This window comes from Ceratotherium simum, chromosome 35, assembly GCF_057802395.1.
Source record: "Ceratotherium simum simum isolate JZ-2026a chromosome 35, ASM5780239v1, whole genome shotgun sequence".
In the NCBI taxonomy this organism is placed as follows: Eukaryota; Metazoa; Chordata; class Mammalia; order Perissodactyla; family Rhinocerotidae; genus Ceratotherium; species Ceratotherium simum.
The window spans coordinates 18,659,964-18,681,876 of NC_141934.1; the positions used below are offsets into that span (position 1 = coordinate 18,659,964).

A 21,913-nucleotide genomic window follows, 5' to 3' on the forward strand; every position below is an offset into this window, starting at 1 on the left:
CGGCGGCTCCGAGGCGGCGGCGGCGGCTCCGGGGCTCGCCTCCCCTCACGCGCCGGCGGGGGCCGAGGGGGAGTCGGTGGCTGGAGATAAACAAGGCGGCGGCGGCGGCGGCGGCGGCGGCGGCGGCGGCGGCGGCGGCGGCGGCGGAGGAACAGGGAAGGCGGAGGCGGCGGCCGGCCCGCAGCGCCAGCCCGGGAGGCAGCGGCGGCCCTGAGAGGCGGGGAGGGCGCCGGGCCGCGCGGACAGCGCCCCCGCCGCCGCCGGAGCCGCGGGAGCCGCCGCCGCCGCCGCCGCCGCCGCCCGAGCAGGAAGGAGCCGCGCGGCCGCCGCGGACCCCCGCCGGCCCGGGCCCGCCGCCCCGGCGCGGCGTCGCCGCGGCGCCTCCCGCCCGCCCGCCGGCCCTCGCGCCCTCCCCCGGCGGCGGCGGCGGCCCGGCCGCCCGCGCTCCCCGGCGAGGCGCCGCCGCCCGGCCCGGCCTCGCCTCGGACGCCTCGCTCCGACATGCCCCGCTCTGGCGGCCGGGCTCGCGGAGGATCATGACTGCGGCAGCGAACTGGGTGGCGAACGGGGCGAGCCTGGAGGATTGTCACTCCAACCTCTTCTCGCTGGTGAGTAGCCGGGCGGCGGGGAGGGGGCCGGGCCGGGGGGGGTCCCCGACCTCCGCCGCCGACCAACTTTCTCCTCCCGCCGCCGGGACGTGCCCCTCCCTCGCCTCTCCCCGCCGCTCGCCTCTCGCCGCGTCTCCCCCTTTTGGATCGTCGCTCCCTCGCCTTGGCTCCCCTCCAGTGTTTATTTGGCTCTTTAAAAATCATTTGTGAGCGCGGCGCTCGGCGTGGAATTTGCATGTGGAAGTCTCAGAGCTACGGATTCTGGGTCGCACTTCGAACGCCCACCCTCTGTTGCCATCACACCCCCTTCCTCTCCCCTCTTCCCCCCTTTTTTCCCCTAAATGTGGAAGGCTTTGCCTTGTGCTGCCCGCGCCTGCGATCGGCAGCCTTTTCCCCCCTTGTCGGGTCGGCTGCCCGCCCGCCCGCCCGGCTTTTGAATTTTTTTAAAATTCTATAATGACACCTGCAATTTCGCCCGAAAACAGTTGATCGAATGCGATGGTGTCAGTAAAGGACTCTGGCACCCGGAGCTCCCGCGATTGTAAACACCGACAGCCGCCCGCCTCTCGGGGCTTACTACGCTGGAGAGCCGGAAAGCCATTGCACCGAGCCGACGGAAGGTGGAGAAAGCTTTTTCTTCTCTCTCTCCTCCTGTGTCTTTTAAAAACTGTTTTCTCTATCCTAACAACGAATCCACACACACAAAAAAGCAACAAGCTGGGCGGCTGGATAACATCGCTTTTATCTGCCTTCGCCTCTCTCGCGCGCTCTCGCTGGTAATTGACAACTTTTCCTTGGGATTTGAATCGCCTGCCTTAATCTTGAAGCAGTTAGGGTGTCAATTGTTCTCCTGGAAGCCTGGCACCCGACGACGGCGTCTAGATTCATGGAAATTAAAAATGTATAGGGCTCCAGCAACTCTTTCCTGGCGGTCGCAGTGACATTTGGTGGTAAATGCCATCTCTGCTTTTTATTGGGTCGTATTACCTAGCTCTGAAAACATTCATGTTGTTAAACCTGGCGTTTAGGCTAATAATTGCAGTACGTGGTCTTTAAATATGTGCTTTGTGCAGGAGTTACTGTATGTATAGCTATGTGCCCGGGACACTACGAATTTGTTTAAATATTGAGCAAAGATTTGTAAACAGATGTAAGGCAATTATGTTTCAAGCGTAGAATATAATTGGAAAATTGGCTGAACGGTTTGTTTAATTTAGCCTTAAAAAAAACCAACTTATTTTAAGTTGTGTACCTTTTTTGGGGGAACTGACTTTTGGAGCGCATGCATTTTGGAAATTGTTTTCTGTAACCTCTGCTGCAGATGGGAGCATTATTTCCTCTTAATCCTTGTTTACACTGGATAAATAATTTAGTGTTCAAATTGTAATTAGTTACATTTAATTATGGGTAGCATAGAGGCTTTTTTTCTTTGAGACTAGTGGAGACATACAAATTCTTGCCAACTTTTCAAATAGAAGTGTTATTTTATTCAATATGTTTCATTATGCAGATAAAAAAAATCAAAACCTGCGATTTTTACTTACAGAGACCCGAGTGACATAGTATCCATGTTTTTGCTGTGGTAAGATCAGGTCAATTTTATTTTTCTTCCAACATTTTTATTCAGATATTTAATTTTAAAATTCAGTTACAAGTTGCTCTTCTTCCTCTCAGGACTGTGATTATTTTCCCTTGATCTTTTGGTATGTGGGAATAAAACTCATTTTGCATCCTCTTTTCTCCCCCTCATTCTGTCATTTAGTATCAGGTTCAGGGACTTCGTAGATTAGCAAACATATTGATTAAGGGATATTTTAAATGGTTTTTGTTTGGTGCCTGGTGACCACATTGACACTTTAACAGGTAATTAAAATAACCAAGTAGACCAATATTAGTGAGGAGAGATCCCCCAAATTACCATATATCATGCTGACTGGTAATGGCTTGGGTATGTGTGGCTAATTTATATACAGTAGATTTTGTAGACAAATGAAAGTATATTATATGTGTAGCCAGTCTTTAAGATACATCATTTCTTTTATCTTTTATTTTTTTTTTAAGCTTAAGTAAGGGTGATAATGTTATAGAGATAAGATGCTTGAGATTCTTTTGGAGAAACAATTTTGTCGGAGAGGATTCTGTGCTTTATGACCAACTAAAGGTTTATGCTTTGGGTATTTTCTCTTAAACCTCTTTAAACCAGGAATTGATTTTTGAATATACTTTTTTTTTTTTTAAACAGAATTACTCTTTAGGTAGCAACTTTGAAATGCAGAACTGCAGAAATGCATGCTTTGATTTTTATTTTTTTTAAAGGACTAGAGAAAGTCTACATTCTCTTGTATGCAGAGGGTGGATAAGGTGCTATTTTTTTAAAATTACAAATCAGTTAAAAAGGTGCTGATATTGTAAATTTTTCTCATTCAAATTTGAGATTTTTTTGGAAAATTAGATATAGCAGCAAGAACATTAAAAATATGTTGCTTAAAGTACATTGTATAGTATAGTTAATTCCAAAGGAGATAAAATCATCACCTGTTTAAAATAAAGCATGTATTATAAGAACTCTGTGTGCTTAATAATAGCATATATGTACTTTTTTGGCCTGCAGTATTTTTGAGCAGAGAAAAGTATTGTTTATATAGAATTTACCTAGATACTCATGTTAATGTAGATTGAAATATAAACTAGAGATTAAAGTTCTGTACCACATTAATGACCCACCCACTTTCTATTACCTTTAGGTGTTCGTTATAGTTTAGCAAAAGTTGATTGTGCAATCAGCTGCCTTAAGATTTTTGTTAGTCTTCTACTTACTTTGCTTTCTGATTGTCTGCTGCATGGCATCAGATTTCCTCAATTCTCTGTCAACCTCTGCCTCCCTTTCCTAACATGTGAAAAATGCCATTGTGTATATATGATATGGGTCATTGTATGTGTTTCTTATTCTTCCTGTTGTGAGATTTGTAGCTACTGTATTAAATGCATGCCTGGCTGTGCCTTTGTGACTCAAAACTGTTTTCTCATGCTGTCTATCACATTTCTGGGAGACTCTTGTTATAGATTGACTCTGTTAGAATTCAGTTAAGTGTGTTAAATCTGCCTTCTTGAAAAGTGTAACAGTGCACCCTATGGTATGTCAGCTCACCCTGTGGGAAGACATGAGTTCCGGATGTAAGTGTATCTTTAGTTTTGTTTCTCTCTATGGAGAAAATTTTGTGTCCTTTAACTAGGTTTAAGTATGTACTCTTTGACATGAGGGGATCTGAATCTTAGGTGTGTGTGCTCCACGTTCACATTGTTTTATTTGCTTAGAATCATCCTAACTATGGGATGATTTGGTGATGACATCAAATTCTTCCTCCCTAAATTGAAACACACATGCACATTAGTACACAATTTCTATTAAGGACCGTGAATTCTATATTTGAAGCTTTTAAGGTAATCTGTTGTTGACCTGCTTTCTTTTTTTCTTAAGAGATTTATTTTTTGTAGCGAGGGAAGATAGTTGTAAATGAAGAAACTTTGAGATCTATTCTTTTGAGCTAGAACCAAATGGGGAGAACTGCCAATTGAAAATGAGGAAAAGGGAATGATTTTGCTAATCTTCACAAGTGCCAAAATACACAGGGTATTTTTTCATCCCAATTTCCAATTTTAGTATTTACACTTAAAGCATCTTTTTTTCATGATGGTTCATTTTCTTTAATGAAAATATTTATAATTTGCTAACGTATGTTTTCTGTTTAGCATTTTGTTAGTAGCACATGGTGTTAACAGTATTTATATATTTTTAATAGCAATAATTGCCACCCAGTAATAGTTGCCATATTAACCTCCAATTGCTAGTAAATATTTTTAAGTACATAATAGACAGCAATTTAAGGCATAGTGTAGCAGTTTACTGGACCGTTTTAAAGAGCCATTTGTATGTGTGATGAGTTCATAATTTTAGAGAAAATAATGTACCTAAGACTTGTATGCTACAAAATATGTTGCTGTGTTATTGCTTGAAGTGCTCATTGAGAGGAAGTTAGGTTGGGTCTGTTTCTTTGTGAGAATGAAGAGTGCCTTTAGGACAATAAGTGTTTATTGAGTTTATGTGAGGTGCTTATATGGCTTAGCACTTTTCTTTGGAATGTTTTGGTCATTTTTTTCGTGATTGTATTAGGTATGTATTCGGAAAAAAAAATCTCTTAAGGCATTCCTTTAAATAACATTAAGTTTATAGTATATTTATATTAACAAATTAATATAGTGGATTATATTAATTAGGTATGGAAAAATGGATTCATCTTTTTTGTACACTGGCTTATTTAGCCTAGTTAATTGTGAGTTAATTGTATTCATCAAACACTTTCATAGATCTCCTCCACTCTTGAGATTAATAAAGAGGATACTCTGTCACCAGTTTGTACTATATGCCATAAATTTTGATAACTGTTTGCAAAAGATAAGTACATTCTATAGTTATATTTGTCAAATTATTTAAAATTGAGATGAAACTCAATGTAGATATTAATAAGATTGTTTATCTGGATTTTTGTGAACAGTTAATTCGCTGTCTCTCAAAGGTTGATTCAAAGATAGACATTTTTCTGAAATGATTTGACTTATTTTTGGTAGAAGAAAATAATGTTCCTCTCCTTTAAACTAGTAGTAGAAGGTACTGGAAGTGGGTGATACATGTATTTCACAGAAGCTAGCCAGTGAGAGAGATTAGGCAAAGTTTATGAGAATTAGTAGTAGAGTTGAATGTTCATTACTGAACTGTGCATTGCAACCATATATTATAAACGGAGAAAAAGGATTTCTGCAACATTGCTATTAGTGTCATTTGTTTAAAATGAACAGTACTGCTTTACAAACTGTGTGTGTTATATAGTGTTGGCCACCAGAATTTCTTTTTTGTCATTTTATAAACATTCCTATTTTGAGAGATTACATTTAATGCATTGCAAAGTGAGGTAATTAGGTAGCCTAAAAATATGCTGAGGGGTATAGTTAAAAAAAAATTCACACACACGCACGCATATGCACGTTTGTTTCATAGAACTTACTTAGAGTTTTGGAATTAATGAATCAGTATTTGTAGTGTGTTCTTGGAATTGAGGACTTTTTTTCCCTCTTGAATTAACTTTTTTCTGATCCCGTTCAGATAATTTCCTTTTATAGTATATAGTTTCATTGTTTATTTGAAAGATTTGAAGGTGTTAGCTTTGTTCTGTTGGGGGAATTCACTTCATTACATAGGGGAGATGATTTTCCATTAATCTTGGTAAATATTAACATAAACGAGGAATTGTAAATTCAGACTCATTTGCATGAATGAAATATGTATGCTTGTCCAATTTTTGTTTAGTGTAAAGTCACTTGTACATCAGCTTAGTTTTCTATCTTTGCTTCTGTTGATATAAAAATAGTTTTAAATTCTTTTAAAATGTGATTGGTGTTTATTTCATACATGTCCCCTGCTCTGCTACATTGTTTTGTTATTTAATTTTTAAAATCCTCTGTAGTATAGATTAGATTCTGTCCTCATTAATTGACTGTCATAGTCTTTTAGGAACCCCTGTTTTACTTGCATTTATATCAGCATGTTTTAGTTATGTTTGTTGGAGTAGAGTTGTTTTCCTTTATTAAGCTAATAAAATGTCTTGTGGAGTACATTTGGATTCTATAAAAGACTTTTTTCTTTCTAGATGAGAATTAGGAGAATCAGTTGTGTCCAAGGGACAATGTTATGTCATTGGCATCTCCATACTCTGGTTTATTATGTATATTTCTGAATGTTTATTTTCTTTTTCTTCATGAATTGTGGTAGAATCTTATTAAAAGCGTATTTCTACTACTGTGAAATAGCACAGAGCCCTGGTTGACAGCTTTCTACGTTTTGTACTTTTTCCAGTATAGTGAAATTCCATTACTGTTAAGGAACCTCCTGAGTTGATTATAGTAAAATTTCATTTGTGTCTTTATTTTGTGTAGTTTAAATTTGTAACTTTAACTTAAAAAATGGAAAGGGGAAGATAAAGAGAATTAGCTAAACTTGCACGTAAATATTTTTTCTTTTCTCAGTCTTCATTAGATCTCTTTTCTGTAATAATTAAGTCTTAATTTGTTTTAAATCACTGCATTATTTGCATATGTTTAAGACATTTGATATTAAAATTAAATTTGAAGAAATGATTTTTTTCAAATAAAATATATAATGTGAATAGAATTTTTATAATTTTGAGTGGAAATTTCAAAGATTGATCATCTAATAAAAGGTTATTAAACTGCATGAAAACTACTGTGATTTTTTTTCCCCCCCAAAGAATATTGATAAATTTCTGAGGAATTTTTTTTGTGGAAGACACACGAAGCTTCCTCATATAGTTCCGTATTATTTCGTTAAATAGGAACGATGATTAAATCCATCTGGGCTTAATTTGAGAGCTAATAAGTAAGATATTCAAAGAGTATAATTGGAGTGAAAAAACATTTTGTGTTGGTAATTCTCATGATTGAATTTTAATGTCCTAAAGAGAAATAAGGAAAAACATACATATGTCTAACTCAGGAACCAGCTCCTAGTTTTTTTGCATGTCTGCATGTCTATATGCCTGGCACAATCCTACTCATCTTTTAAGTAGGTCAAATGTCACCTCCTCTGTAAAGCTTTCCCTGACTGCCACGGACAGAACTAGTCACTCTTGCTGCTTCTGTGTCCCTCCTTCTGTGTACCACTGAAAAGCATATGAGCTTCTGTAGGGCAGTGACCTTGTCTAAATCATCTTTGCATTCTCTTCATAGTTAGGTGCTCATTAACTATTTGTTAAATGGATGAATTACTGGACTAGTCTCTTCTGCATCTTATTCCCTAGGGGAATTCTTATTGCCCATTTAGGTCTTGATCACAATTATGTTATTTTTCTTTGAACTTATTTAGATGTTTAGCTCTGTGTTCTGAATATATATTATCTAGGCTGTATGTACAGTGGCTTGGTAATATTTTAGATGCATTCTAGAGTATCTTTTTTAAAGAGAATTCCAACTGATCAAGAGATGTGTGCTTATCATACCTCAAAGGAATAGAAATTCAGTTAGTATTTAGATTTTCTATAGTGTGGTAGGCAACCTGTAGATTTTGGAACCTGTTGGAGATTTTCTTTGGGGCTTGATCCAGAATTCCTTCATTTTAGTTCTTTAAGCTGTACAGGAGGGCTTTTACTCAAGCTCATTTACAAGATTGTTTTCCATGAGCCCAGTCAAAGGGACAGTGAACTGGTAATAGGGAAAGTTGAGTGGTATTCAAATTTTTTTGCTAGTGACTAGTCAGACCATATTGGTTGCGTATTGTTTCTGTGCCTCAGTTTCTTCTTCTGTAAACTTGATGGAAATATGGAGGGCAGGAAGTGTGAAAAATCATTTTGAGTGCCTTTTAAGGAAAGCACTTTGGATGACTAGGTAATGTTCTGTAAAAGGAAGAGAATTCTAGCAAATTACAACTTAAGTTATAGAGTAGCCCTAGGCAGTTAACCAGGAAGTTGGAATGGTAAAATTACTTGTTTTTAGTATGGCGGTGATGTTGTATTTGTGCTTGTTTTGGGGGAGCAGAAGATTCAGTTGTTCTTTTTGTGTCTTTCCTCATAAAGAAGCCATGATTGAGAAGAAAAACTTGAAGTTCATCTTTAGATATTACAGCTTTTCTTGTTTGTGTGTATGATTCACAGCTGTGTGGCGTGTCTTTAATATGCTGGGTGATTTTACTGTACCAACCCTGAACTGTGACTGGCTGGGACTGGAAACTGAACTGTGGCTCTTATTTGGTAGTTTAAGCTATGAATTCCTCGGCAACTCTGGAGTGCTCTTTGAACTTTAAATAGCAGTTCCATTAACATTTTCAGATTTGTCTCAGGGAGTGTCAGAAATAGTACTTAATAAATATCTTTTTCTTCTTAAAGACTAAATCATGTTTTAGTCTGACACACATGTCACAACTCTTACTATGTTTTGAACAAAGTATATATCCTCAACTGCCAGCTAATTTCTATTTTCCATTTAATAATGCAGCAACATTTAAAATTTTGTTTAGACTTTGTTGAAGGAAGGAAGGCCCCCCCCATCTGTAGTATTTGTATTAGACATGTTGAATATGAATAGTGTCCTAAGTTTTTATCCAGAAGTGTAGAAGTTTACATGTAGGTGGTTTCCAACATTCTAAAATATTAGAAAAAGTTAATTTCTAAGTTTGTTTTCACATAAAAACCTACCCTTACTTCTGTTGCTACAAATGACGGATAGTTTATTTACGTTATGTTGTACTTAATTACTTGTGTCATAGAACTCAGATGCTATTTATGGCAGCATTTTTATGGGAATGAACTTACATTTATTGTTCCTTTTGAGAACGTCAGGAGCACGTTTCCTCTGACTGTATGGTGCTGGCTATTGGAGCAGGCACTCCCTGAAAACCCTTCTTGGCTTCAGGCAGTGGGAGTGAGGACAGCCCAGGCTCTAGGCCTAGGGGAGGAGTGCTGTCTCAGAGAGAGGCTTGGAAAGAGCATTGAGAGGTGAGGATGGCCCCCCATGGGACGAGCAGCAGTTTTGGAGTGAGGGTTGAAGCAGATTTTCCCTCCTCTTCCTGCAGGAATCTGCCACTGCTTCCTCTTTGCTGATACGCTTTTATGAAAACGTTGAGATTAGTGGCAGCTCCTCTGATGTCATCAGGAAAAGAGTCTGTATTTCTTTGCTCTTCAGCTCTTCCCTTCCCTTTCCTCCTTAACTCACCACTAGAGACAAGCTTTCTACTTGTTCTTTTGTGTGGTAAATGAGGACCTCTGAGCCCCAGTGAAATGAAAAAGGGAATTGGGGTGAGATTGGGTGGGGTAGCCAATAAACTAGTATTTAGAAATGTTAATTTTTTGTATGTTATTTGAGAAATTTAGGACCAATGTAATTCATTTTCGAATAATGTACACACATCAGAAATGATTAAAATCTGGCTTGGGTTTACAAAAGGGCTAAGGATCTGATATATGGGAAAAAGACCTACATATACTCTTTAAGTTGTAAGCTGCTGTATGGTTAAGTGTAGAGGCAGAGCAAGATGGACAGACAGTGTAGTACCTTGTAGCCAGAAAACTCAGTAGGGGAGTTTTAAACTGGGTCTTAAAGGAATGGATGGATGTGGCTTGCTAGAGAGAAATGGAAAGGACATTCTTCAGAAGCTCCATTGACAACTCTGAGTCTGTCTTTGATAATATTTACTGAAGTGGTATATAGGAGAGCATTTCTAGTTTATGGTTTTGGTTCTTGGTTTCCTTTTAAAGAACAGTACAAAAATTTATTGAAATGTAATTTTTGTTAGGTGGAAAATTTGAAGTGTGGGCAGGCCAATTTAGATTAAGAAATGGTGATGTTAAAATAATCAGTTTTCTAAAATAATTCAGTTCTGAACTTTAAAAAAAGTGCTATATTACGCAAAATGCTAATGACTAAAGTGACAAATATTTCAGAAACTGGACAGACGTGAATCTTAAATGAGCAGATGGGATATGAAACTAAAAGCAGGAGATAATCCAAGACGCTATAGAAAGAAACTATTATGAGAAATGAATTGAGGAAAAACAAGTGTGTTAAATGGTATTACATTTAATAATGTTTAAAAGCCTTTCTAGGATTGCTCTCTTAATACACAGACTAGAATTGTTGAACTGTGTAACCCATCATTTTTTAAATTTTGTGCGTTTAAAACAAATTAGATTTTGGTCTAGAATTGGTCTCATGTAGCCTAGACATGCAAGTCATGAATGTATATGTTATATGTACTTTAAGTAAACGATATAATTTGCTTTCTCTGACATAAAAATAAGGAGAGAATAATCATGGTTTTCAAAGACAGTTGTGGTGGACCTTGAAGGGGAGAGGTATGGAGTAAAAGATGCGGAAGTTTGCTATTTGGGCCTTTGGTACTTAGTTGAAATCGTTACGTTTGACTGTCGAGGTTAGAATCTGGATTATAGTGGGTTATGGAGTGAATGAATGGTGCACTTTTCAGTTGAAGAAGGTTGATTGTGAAGCAAGGAAGGACATGGAAGTGGGGATGGTAAGAGACTGAAAGGTAGATTGAAGGAAATTTTTTAAAAGGCGAGTGCCTCGATTGTGTTTATGGCTTTAGGAGCAACAATAGTGGAGAGAGAGAGAGAGAGATGGAAGACATAAGAAAAGTTGGTAATTGGTGAAACAGGTCTGGCTGGAGATGGTATTAAGAACCCAGGAGATGGGGTTAGCACTGGAAAAGAGTAAGACACCTCTTAGAAATAAAAGATGTGAGAATATATAAGAAATGAATAAGTGTGAAGGAAGTGGGGGCAATCTCAGTTGTAGCTTGAGTGCTTTTTAAATTCAAAGATTAAAGATATTGAGTTTGAGACTAAATAAACATCTAAAAAAATTTTAGCTAAAAGTTTTGCATTTTACTTGATGTGCTTGTTGCAATCAGCCATGCTTATTTTTATTTTCTTTTAATGATCTTTTTAAGTAGGTCAGATGTCAGATGTCACCTCCTTAAGTTGTACACTTCACAGTTATAAAACTGATTTTGGTTAGTCATACCAGAACTGATAGCATCTGCCCATATGAGAAGTATTCTTCAAAGTAAGCCCCCTTGAAACGGATCGGATACCGATGCCATTGTCCATAATATTGCTTTGTCCTTTTCCTTTGGAATTGCTTTTAGAGACAGTGTAGTCAGCTACCCTAGAAAATCTTATTTTAAAGGATGCTTCTTTTGTCAGTGTCGTCTCTTCTTTCTCTGTCATTTATTATCTTAGTTCTGCTTTTTGCTCTAAATTGTTGCCTAAGTCAGCAATTTAGTACCTTCTGATGGGGGTCTTACTGATGATGAGCAAAAACCCTGGGAAGAACTCTGCTTTTGGATGTATTAGCATACCTGCATTGGAGATGTGTGGCAAGAATTCCTGCCCTTCTTGTATGGCTGCCTTCCAGGTTCTGAGCCTAGTGCTTCAGTGAACTTTGTTTTCATACAGTTTCAATGGAGGTGGATTTAGTGGTTCATTGATTAGTAAGACTAGAGATTGGGACAAATCAAGTGGGGGTGGCATTTTTGCTTTCTGGAGATCAAGGCAAATTATCCTAAGGGGGGAATGGAATTGTAAGTTGTGCCCTGTCTTTGTCTGTCTAGCAAACATCAGATATCATCCCGTTTTTGGTGAGACTGAAGTAATCATTAAGAAAAGCCTTGGGATAAATAAAGTATCCTGTTGAGATAATCTCCAGGTTTTATCAGAAAGTTTGGTCTATGAGACCAGAGTTGTTACCCTTGCCCACTTAGTGTTACTTTACTCGTTTGAGACTTCTTAGTTAAACCATGTAGTATCCCACACGGGTTCTTTCAGCAATTTCTTCCACAGTTGAACATTAGGACAGTAGTACTCATATGTATTGAGGATTTTACTTTATCATAGTCTGCCTTAATACTTATTGTTGGGGAGGTGCAGAGGATGTTTTACCTGTGGCAGGAATGCCTATATGAGTTGTTTAGTTTACGAGTTGCAGTGGCAATATTATTTTCTGTTTTTGAATTCAGGATTATAATGAGATTTTTCTCAGTCAGCTTTGTTTCTGTGTTCTTCAGATTACAAAGATGATTTTATTTATAATTCTCTTTTTAAGTACTTTTCACGTTAAAAAAAGGGAATTGAAATCCTATCAAAGAATGTGGTGACATAATCTTAGAGCTATAGAAATTTTAGAACAATTTAGTTACATGATAATTATTCTAAACAAATAACAACAGGCACTTTTTAATTTTACAGATTTATGTAAAACTTTGAGCAGTTTAACAAATTTAAAATTTATACCAGAGCATGAATCTACATCTTAGCTTCTGAAGACCATACATATTTACCTTCTGGTATACACGTTCTTAACTAAAATTTAAGTTACTAAAAACATTTTTCAAAGTATATTGCTTTACATACAAAGTGTAATCATCTGCATGGGTTGAGTCAAGTGTTGTGATCCCAGCAGACTAAATTCCTTGGTGTCTATAAATTACTTGAGAGAGAGATGTATGAGAATGATATTTTGTTGCTGTTTGGTGATGTGTGGTGAAACTGAGCCTCGTAACCCAGACAGATGGTGCTATTCTTGAGTCTGTCTGCAAGATCCTGTAACATTTAATTAAACAGTGGAATGATTCTCATGAGAACTCATACTTTGATATGTGTAAGCTAATAAATTGACTTCTTTAGTAAATTTTATAGATTCGATTTGAAAAAGAAGTATTTGCTTGTTCTTGGAAAACTTTTCTAATGAATCTGTTAAAGTGAATAGCTTGTTTTGGCAGTTTATATGGTAAATTCAAGGAATATTCTAGATGGAAAGTGAATGAGACTCACTAAGGTAGGTGCTTATCTTCTTAAGTAACTTTGAGTTTGTTCCTAAACTTTCTCATATGGTAGGTGTGATACACTGTTAAGAACCCAAAGAGCTGACTTTAGCAATTTCCAGAAAACTGTGAGAAATTGGTGCTATATGTTACATATAACATATAACACTCATTTTATAAAATAACCGTTGATTTAGATTCCTTGTGATTCAGCTTACATTTTAATATTGGAATGGAAAATTGAAATATTTTAAACAGCCCAATCCAGTTTTAATACATTATGTGGATAGAACTTTGTTTAGCTATTGTGTAAAAGTTTGAGTTTGGTGGTAATATTGTATGGTTGAGATGAATAAGTTTGTCAGTTACTTAAATAATTACATAAATAATACATTAATAAGTTGTAGAACAACATTTCTAGACATCCTTGGAAATTATTCTCTTTTATTAAATTTACTTACCTTTTATTTAATGCCTAGTCTTTAATAGATGGGAGACAAGACTGAAAGGTGATGTTTGATGCCAGATTGGGTGACATGAAGGAGCTGGAAGTTTATTCTGTGTGCACAAGAGACTGTCTGAAGGGTTTTAAGGAGGATAATGACATGATCACATTTACGTTTTTTCAGAGAGAAAACTCATGTGCACTCTGTGGAGTGTGGATTGTAATAGCGGAGAAACCAAAGGCAGAGAGAAAGCTCTTAGAGTGGTCTAGATGTGAGAAATTAGACAGGGCCAGTAGGAACGGCAAGAAATGGATTCAAGTGATATTTTGGAGGTAGAATTGACAGGACTTGGTGACCAACTATATATGTCATAGGAGAGGAGTCAGGTGGCAAACAGATGTTCTTGGTTTATGGCATTTGCATTCTTATGTATGCACAACAAGGAGGAACAGTTGGCAACGTCCATGAACAATAGCTGTTAGTAGAAGACTTGTGCTTTGATCACAGGTGTGTATATATGAAAGTATTCACTGAGCCTGGATTCTTGCTTTTACATTAAGCTCTACAGAACTCAAAGTTTTAAAATTAATTATGGACAAGAGCTGGGGGCAAAAAAAGGGGGGATAGTGAAAAGAAAGTAAAAACAAACATTAGCATTTATAAGCTGCCTATTTTCAGAATAGATTTGAGGCAGTGAGAATAAGATTTATAAGAGAAGGGAGAGGTGGAGAAAAAAGGTGGGGAAGAAAGGAGAAGGCAAGACTAGTGGGGTGGGTGAAGGGCCTTTGGAGAGGTGTGGGTGGTAGTGGTGGTGGTGATTGGAGGTGGGAATCAGAAATTTTGGCAGAGGAGGAGCTCATGAAATTTTGATTATCAGAAATGGACGTGGAGAAACCCTGACAAGGAGAAAGAAAATAGGTGAGGGGTACCCTGACAGCAACTGGCTCTCTCTATCAGCCTTTGTTACGTAGAGCCTCTGCTTTTAATAGTGATAAGCTCAGAAAGCAGATACATTTTTCCTCGGCAAATCCACTTTGGGATGTTTTCATTCATTCATTCATTCATTCATTTATTTATTTTTAAAAATTTTATTTATTTCCCCCCCCCAAAGCCCCAGTAGATAGTTGTATGTCATAGCTGCACAACCTTCTAGTTGCTGTATGTGGGACGCGGCCTCAGCATGGCCGGAGAAGCAGTGCGTTGGTGCGCGCCCGGGATCCGAACCCGGGCCGCCAGCAGCGGAGCGCTCGCACTTAACTGCTAAGCCACAGGGCCGGCCCATAGTTTTTTATTTAAAGGTTTTGTTTATATTAATTTTATATTGGTGATATTTTTGGTAGGAGGATGAAATAGACTTTTACCCCTGTTTTTCTTCTTGCCTTTGTGGAAATTGCCAATTTTTAGGAATTGGCATTGTGGATAGAATAGAGAGGATGTTTTTGTAAAGGTTACAAAACAGTGCGTACGTATCTTTGGTGCCTGTTCCTCTTTCTGATTTTGTGTTCCTTTAAATGTTTGTTTCTATCATTTGATTCTTTGTTCCCTCAGCACTTAGCTTTCCAATTGTGCATTTTTTTTAATAGGTATTGAGAGTGTAATTGTTATGCCATATCATATTTTTATCTCACAGATTGGGAAAAATTTTCCCTTCCTCCTCCCTCTCTGCCCATCCCTTCCATTCTCTTTCCTTTTTCAGCACATTCCTGGGCTCTCTGTGCTCTGGAGCCTTCCCTACCCTGCGGCACTTTGACTTGGCAGCGCCAGTTCTCAGTTAAGCGCTAAAATGTACATATGCACTTCAGACCTTTTGATGTAATCTCCTTGGTGTGGTGGGGATCCTCTCTAGCTTTGAGTGCACTTACTGGCACAGCATGTGCTATCCATTGTCGACGGGCTGTAATTCATTCAGCCTTCCCAAGTGGGTAGAGTTTTCACTTGGCTACCCTGAAGGTGGAGAGTTGGCTTTCTTGCAGGTGTCATTTTTCTTTAATTTCTCTCCAAGTGAGGTAGTACTAATGAAATACAGAATACTTCCAAGAAATAAAACTTCCAAGAAATTAAAATTATAGAAGAATTAACCTATAATCCAGTCACTCTGTTAGATCAGATTTACTTTAACTCTTCTATTCTTGTTAATGGGCATGTTTTTTGTAGATAGATATAATCACAATGTAAATACAGTTCTTTATTCAGCTACATGTGCTAACATTTTCCATGTGGTTATAATTTTCATAATCTTAATTTTAAGATAAAAATCTAATTTATTTTATAAATTTAATAAAAAAATTATGTCAGTCTCAAATTCCAACAACAGTATTGAAGGATCTAATATAAAAGAAGGTTCCCATTCCTCATGGGGAGGTAACCATCAGTAGTTTAATTTTTATCATTCCAGGTTTTTTTTCTTGTTTCTGCATAGATGTTTGTGTGCCTGTACACATATGCAGTTTCAAAATTGTTTTTGTGAGATATGGAGTAGATAAAAATAGTATGTGTAAATCATAATAAGTTGGAAAGAATCATGATACAGTGAACACCTGTGTACCTAATACCCAGAGTAAGAAAAAGAACCTTTTATCATTTATGAAGTCCTTTGGTGCCCTTCCCTTCCCATTCTCTTTCCTCTCCCTTCAGAGGTAACTATTATCCTGAATTTTATGTTTATCATTCTCTAATTTTTTTTTTTTTTTGGTGAGGAAGATTAGCCCTAAGCTAACATCTGTTGCCAATCTTCCTCTTTTTGCTGAGGAAGGTTGGCCCTGAGCTAACATCTGTGCCCATCTTCCTCTATTTTATACATGGGATGCCACCACAGCATGGCTTGATGAGCGGTGCGTAGGTCCACGCCTGGGATCCAAACCCGGGTCACTGAAGTGGAACGCACAAACTTAACCACTACACCACTGGGCTGGCCCCTAAAAGAGGTTTTAATCATATATATTTAGTGTGTGTGTGTGTATACATATATAGTTTTGTATGTTTTTGAACTTTTTATAAATGGAATATACTATATTCTTTTACAACTTGCTGTTTTAGTTTAATATTATGTTCCAACAATGTGCAGTTGTAATTCACTCTTAGACCACAGTTTATGTGTTCTGTTGATGGTAGACATATTTGTAGTTAAAAAAATTACAGATGGGGCTAATTCTCCAACTTTTCCTACACTGTGCTTTTTCCACTTAACGTTGTCCTAAAGTATTTTCAAGTCAGTAAATTTAGATTTACCTCATTGTTTTTTATTATGGTTTTTTTTTTTTTTTTTGTGAGGAAGATCAGCTCTGAGCTAACATCCATGCCAATCCTCCTCTTTTTGCTGAGGAAGACTGGCCCTGGGCTAACATCTGTGCCCATCTTCCTCCACTTTATGTGGGATGCCGCCACAGCATGGCCTGACAAGCGGTGCATCGGTGCACGCCCGGGATCTGAACCCTGGGCCACCAGCAGCGGAGCGCGCACACTTAACTGCTACACTCCGGCGCCGGCCCCTGTTATGGTTTTTTTTTAACAGTTGTATCCTGTTTCATAGGATGGGATGTACTATTGTTTATTTAACCATCAACTGTGAGAAACATTAAGATTCAATGTTTTTTCCTGTAATAGTGCAGTTATGCATTAAATTTTGATAGTTATAGCCATAAATTCTTTAAGAAGGTGTGTCAGTTTATATTTCTATGGGCTATATATAAATGCCCATTTCTTTCATCCTCACTGATAGTGCAACTTACTATTTAATTTTTCCACTCTGAGCAAAAAATATCTCAATATTTTAGTTTTCAGTTTTTTTATTTCTAATAAGGTTATGAGCATTTTTTCATACATACAGATATACATATTCTGTGAGTTTTCTTATTTTTCAAAAGTGTTCAACCCCTAAAAAGCCTTTTGTTTTCCTTTTTTATTTAAAATTTCCAACCACTCACTAATAGGAATCTGTATGTCGTCAGGCATTTTCATGTCATGCACGTTATCACCTCAGAGCCTTTGCTCTAAGAGTGCTTACTGAATACCTGCACCTGCTGAACTGCGTGCCAGCTACATGCATTTTCACATCAAGATCCTGGTGAGGGAGATACTACTGTTCCCATTTTTCAGACAAGAAAACTGAAGCAAGAAATTTAAATAATTTGCCCAAGGTCACACAGCCAGCAAGTGATGGAGCTGAAGACTTCAGAACCTGGACGCTTAACCAGGGCATTGTACTGCGTGCTGCTCTTCTCCTGTGTACATCCTTTTACGGCTTCTATGAAGCTCCTCCTGGCTACTCCAAACATTGGTCTCTTTCTTTTCTGAGCCTTTTAAACATTAACAGTGTAGACCATATAATTTAGCACAAGCATGAAGGTAGAAATCACTAGAGCATATAGATTTGTCTGAGATTAATGGAGAGATAATACAGTTTACCTTCTTTTAAAGTTTCATCAGAGATTAATGGAGTAATAATGCAGCTTAAAAGTTCTTCCCACAGATAGACAGATGGATTTTTTTTCTCTTAGACTACTTTATTCCAAATTGAGAAATCATTTGTAAAATGAAAAATTAGGATAGTTTATTGTTTTGATCAATGACTGGGGCAAGGTAAAAACCCAGATAACTGCATAGTCTCAAAAAAATTTCATCACCTCACTGAAAGTCTTTTAGTTTTTTAAAAATAAAACGCCAGTTGCTGAAATTCTTACATCAAAAATGATGTAGTATAGTAACACAATCCTGTGCTTATTGAAAAATAGACAAATAGCTTAAACAAGATGAAAATTAATTTCTTTTTTATATACAGGCAGTTTGGTTTGGTTTGGTTACTTATCAGTCATCAAGGGACCCAGGCTCGCCCTTTCTTTTTACTCCATCATCTTCAGTTTATCACAAGTAGCATATTGTCCAAGGTGGCTGTTCAAACTCTAGTCATCGTGGTGGCATTCTAGATAGGAAGCAGGAGGAAATGTAGGAAGGCCACACCCTTCCTTTTTAAGGAAACTTCTAGGAAGTTCATTACAACACATCTGGCCATGTTTAACCTCAGGGATGCTGGGAAATGTAGTTATTTAAGTGGGCACTTTGTTCTCTCCAGCAATATAGAGTGTATGTTACTGTGGAGGAAGGAGCTGTTCATATTTGTGTAGCCAACTAACAATGTCTGCTATACAGAGAAAATACTATAAATTTCTGTTTATAGTCTGTTGTTGCAGTTGGGTAAGAAATCATCCTAATGTCACTAATGAACTGATTCATTAAATAGTTCGGTTCCCAGAAATTTCACAAGAGTTCTCTTTTAGTTAAGGTTAATAAATATAAATCATTAACCAGTGTTCTGATGTAGTTAGGCATGAAAATAATTTTTTCAGAAATATTGTGTACTTTCTAGGGGCCGGCCCGATGGCGTAGTGGTTAAGTTTGTGTGCTCAGCTTCGGCAGCCCGGGGTTCGCAGGCTTGGATCCCTGGAGCGGACCTACGCACTGCTCATCAAGCCATGCTGTGGCAGCGTCCCATTTACAAAATAGAGGAAGATGGGCACAGATGTTAGCTCATGGCCAATCTCCCTCACCAAAAAAAAAAAAAAAAAAGAAAAAAACTATTGTGTACTTTCTAAAAGAGATTCACTGTTATCTTGGAGATGCGTAAGATAGTACTTTGGCTATATTAAAAATAGATTTTTTTATTTGAGAGATTTTTTACATGATTCTTTTATTAATACATAAATTTTTGATTATCTTTATTGAGGTATAATTTACATATAATAAAATATACCTATTTTAAGCAAGTAAGTACAGTTTCATGAATTTTGACAAATGTATATGTCTGTGAAATCACCGCCCACCTCCAGGCAACCACTGATCTCTGTTACTATAGATTCATTTTAACTTTTCTAGAATTTTTTAATAAATGGAATCATAGAGTATGTAGTCTTCTTTGTCTGGCTTCATATTGTTGCTGAAGTAGGTCATTCCTTTTTATTGTTAAGTAGTAGTCCCTTGTATTGATATACCACAATTTACTTATCCATCCATTGCTTGATGATTATGAACTGTACTGGTTTTCATGTACTGGTTTTTCTGTGGGGCATATGTTTTTATTTATGTAAATAACTAGAAGTGCACTTGCTGAATCACGTGGGAAATACAGGTTTTACTTTATAAAGCATGGCTAAACTTTTAAAAAATGGTAGTACCATTTTATATTCCCACCAGCTATATATGAGTTCTAATTTCTATTCCAAGGTAGCAAAGATTTTCTCTTATGATTTCTTTCATAAGTTTTATAGTGTTAATTATTAGGTTTAGGTCTGTGATTAAGTGATCCATTTTGAGTCAGTTGTTTTGTGTGATGTGAGGTAGGGGTTGAAATTCTTTTCATGTGTGGGTATCTAGTTGTTCTAGCATCATTTGTTGAAAAGACTGTGCTTCCCCATTGAATTACCTTGACATCACTGTCAGAAATCAATCAAATGTATCGAATGTATGTGTGAATGTGTATGCAAGGGTTTATTTTTGGATTCTATGTTCTGTTCCTTTGATCTACATGTCTCTTATGCCAATATCACACTATCATGATTGTTGGAATTTTACAGTGTGTCTTGAAATCAGGGTAGATTCTCCAACTTTGTTCTTTTTCAAAATTGTTTTGGCTCTTCTGGGTACTTTGCATATCGATATACGTTTTAGAATCAACCTGTCAATTTGTTCAAAAAAGACTCTGCAAAGATTAGATTGTGATTTTGTTGAATCTGTAGATGAAATTGGGGAGAATAGACATGTTAACAATTTTAGGTCTTTCAGTCCATGAACATAGTGTAGCTCTCCATTTCTTTAGATCTTTAATTTCTCTCAACATTGTTGTAGTTCTTGGTGTACAGGTCTGGAACATATGCTTTCAAATTTATCCCTAAGTAGTTCATGTTCTTCCATGCTATTATAAGTGGCATTGTTTTTAAGTATTATTTTTCAATTGTTCACTGCTAGCATGTAGAAATACAATTAAATTTTGTATGTTTATCCTACATACTGCAACTTTCCTAACTCAGTTATTTGTTATAGTAGCTTTTCTGTAAAGTCCTTTAATTTTTGTAAATATGCATGATGATGTCTGTGAATAAAGATGGTGTTATATCTTCCTTTCCAATCTGTATGCATTTTATTTCTTTTTCTTGCTTTATTTCATTGGTTAGGACCTACAGTACAAAGTTGAACAGAAGTGGTAAGAGTGTACATCCTTCTTTGTTCTTGATCTTAGGTGGAAAGTGTTCAATCTTTTATCATTAGTTGTGGTGTTAGCTGTATGTTTTCGAACATCCCCTTAATTAGGTTGAGGAAGTTCCCTTTAATTCCTGGTTTGCTTAGTTTTTACCATGAATAGGTGTTGAAATTTTGTTACATGTTTTTTTCTGCAGCTAGTGAGATCATCATAGGCTTTGTTCTGTTAATATGGGGAATTACACTGATGGGTTTTTGAACTAAGCTTGATTCAAATTACATTGATCGGCTTTTGAATTAATTCAGCTAAGCGTGAATTCCCAAGATAAACTCCATGTGGAGGGTGTGTTATCATTTTTTTGTATTGCTGGAGTTGATTTGCTGATATTTTGTTAACAACTTTTAAAGCTATGTTTATGAGGGATATTGGCATGTAAATTTCTTGTAATATTTTTGTCTAGTCTTAGTAATGTTGGTCTCATAAATTGATTTCGGAAGTAGTCCCTCCTCTGTTTTCTGAAAAGGTTTGTGTAGGACTGGTGGTGTTTCTTCCTTAGATGTTTGATAGAATTTACCAGTGAAGCCATCTTGCTTTGGAGAATTCTTTGTGGGAAGGTTTTAAATTATGAATTCCATTTCTTTAATAGATATAGGGCTATTCAGATTTTCTATCTCTTTTTTGTGTTAGTTTGGTAATTCTTTCAAAGAGTTTGTCCAGTTAATCTAAGTAATTGTAATTATTGGCATAAAGTTGTTTATAATAATTCCATGCTTTTCATTGTCTTTAGGATGTGAAGTAATTCCTCATCTTTCATTCCTGATATGGGTAATTTGTCTTTTCTTTCTCTCTTGATTAACCTAGTGAGAAGTTTGTCAATTTTATTTATATTTTAAAATAACCAGCTTTTTGTTTTACTGGTTTTCTCTAGTGTTAGTTTTATATTTTGTTTATTTCTTCTCTTTTCTTCATTATTTTTTCCCCTCAGTTTGCATTTGGCTTAATTTACACTTCTCTTTCTAGCTCCTGAAGGAAGAAGCTTAGAGCGATTTTACACCTTTCTTCCATTCTAATATAAACATTTAAAGCTACAGATTTCTCTTTGAGCACTTGTGTCCCACACGTTTTGGTATATTTTGCTTTCATAATCAGTCAGTTCAAAATATGCCATAGTTTCCCTTGTGATTTTTTTTTTGGTCCTCTGTGTTTTTTAGAAGTATTATTTCTAGATTTTGCAGGGGAATGAGGATGTTCTAGATTTTTTTTTTTTGGG

At 37.1% G+C, this 21,913-nt stretch overlaps 1 protein-coding gene across 5 annotated transcripts in view; it reads left to right on the plus strand.

Moving 5' to 3' along the window:
- The first annotated feature begins 427 nt into the window (after nucleotides 1-427).
- The window catches only part of MED13L (mediator complex subunit 13L), a 297,270-nt gene continuing 275,784 nt past the window's right edge, over nucleotides 428-21,913 (plus strand). For 3 of the 5 annotated variants that reach the window (XM_087424160.1, XM_087424161.1, XM_014787081.2), the window contains exon 1: nucleotides 428-608. In XM_087424160.1, the coding sequence (XP_087280286.1) occupies nucleotides 537-608 (72 nt within the window). In that variant the 5' untranslated portion in view covers nucleotides 428-536. Of the gene's footprint in view, nucleotides 609-1,155; nucleotides 1,385-21,913 lie in introns of those variants that run through there. The other 2 variants (XM_004429945.2, XM_087424162.1) reach the window with 2 other exon arrangements.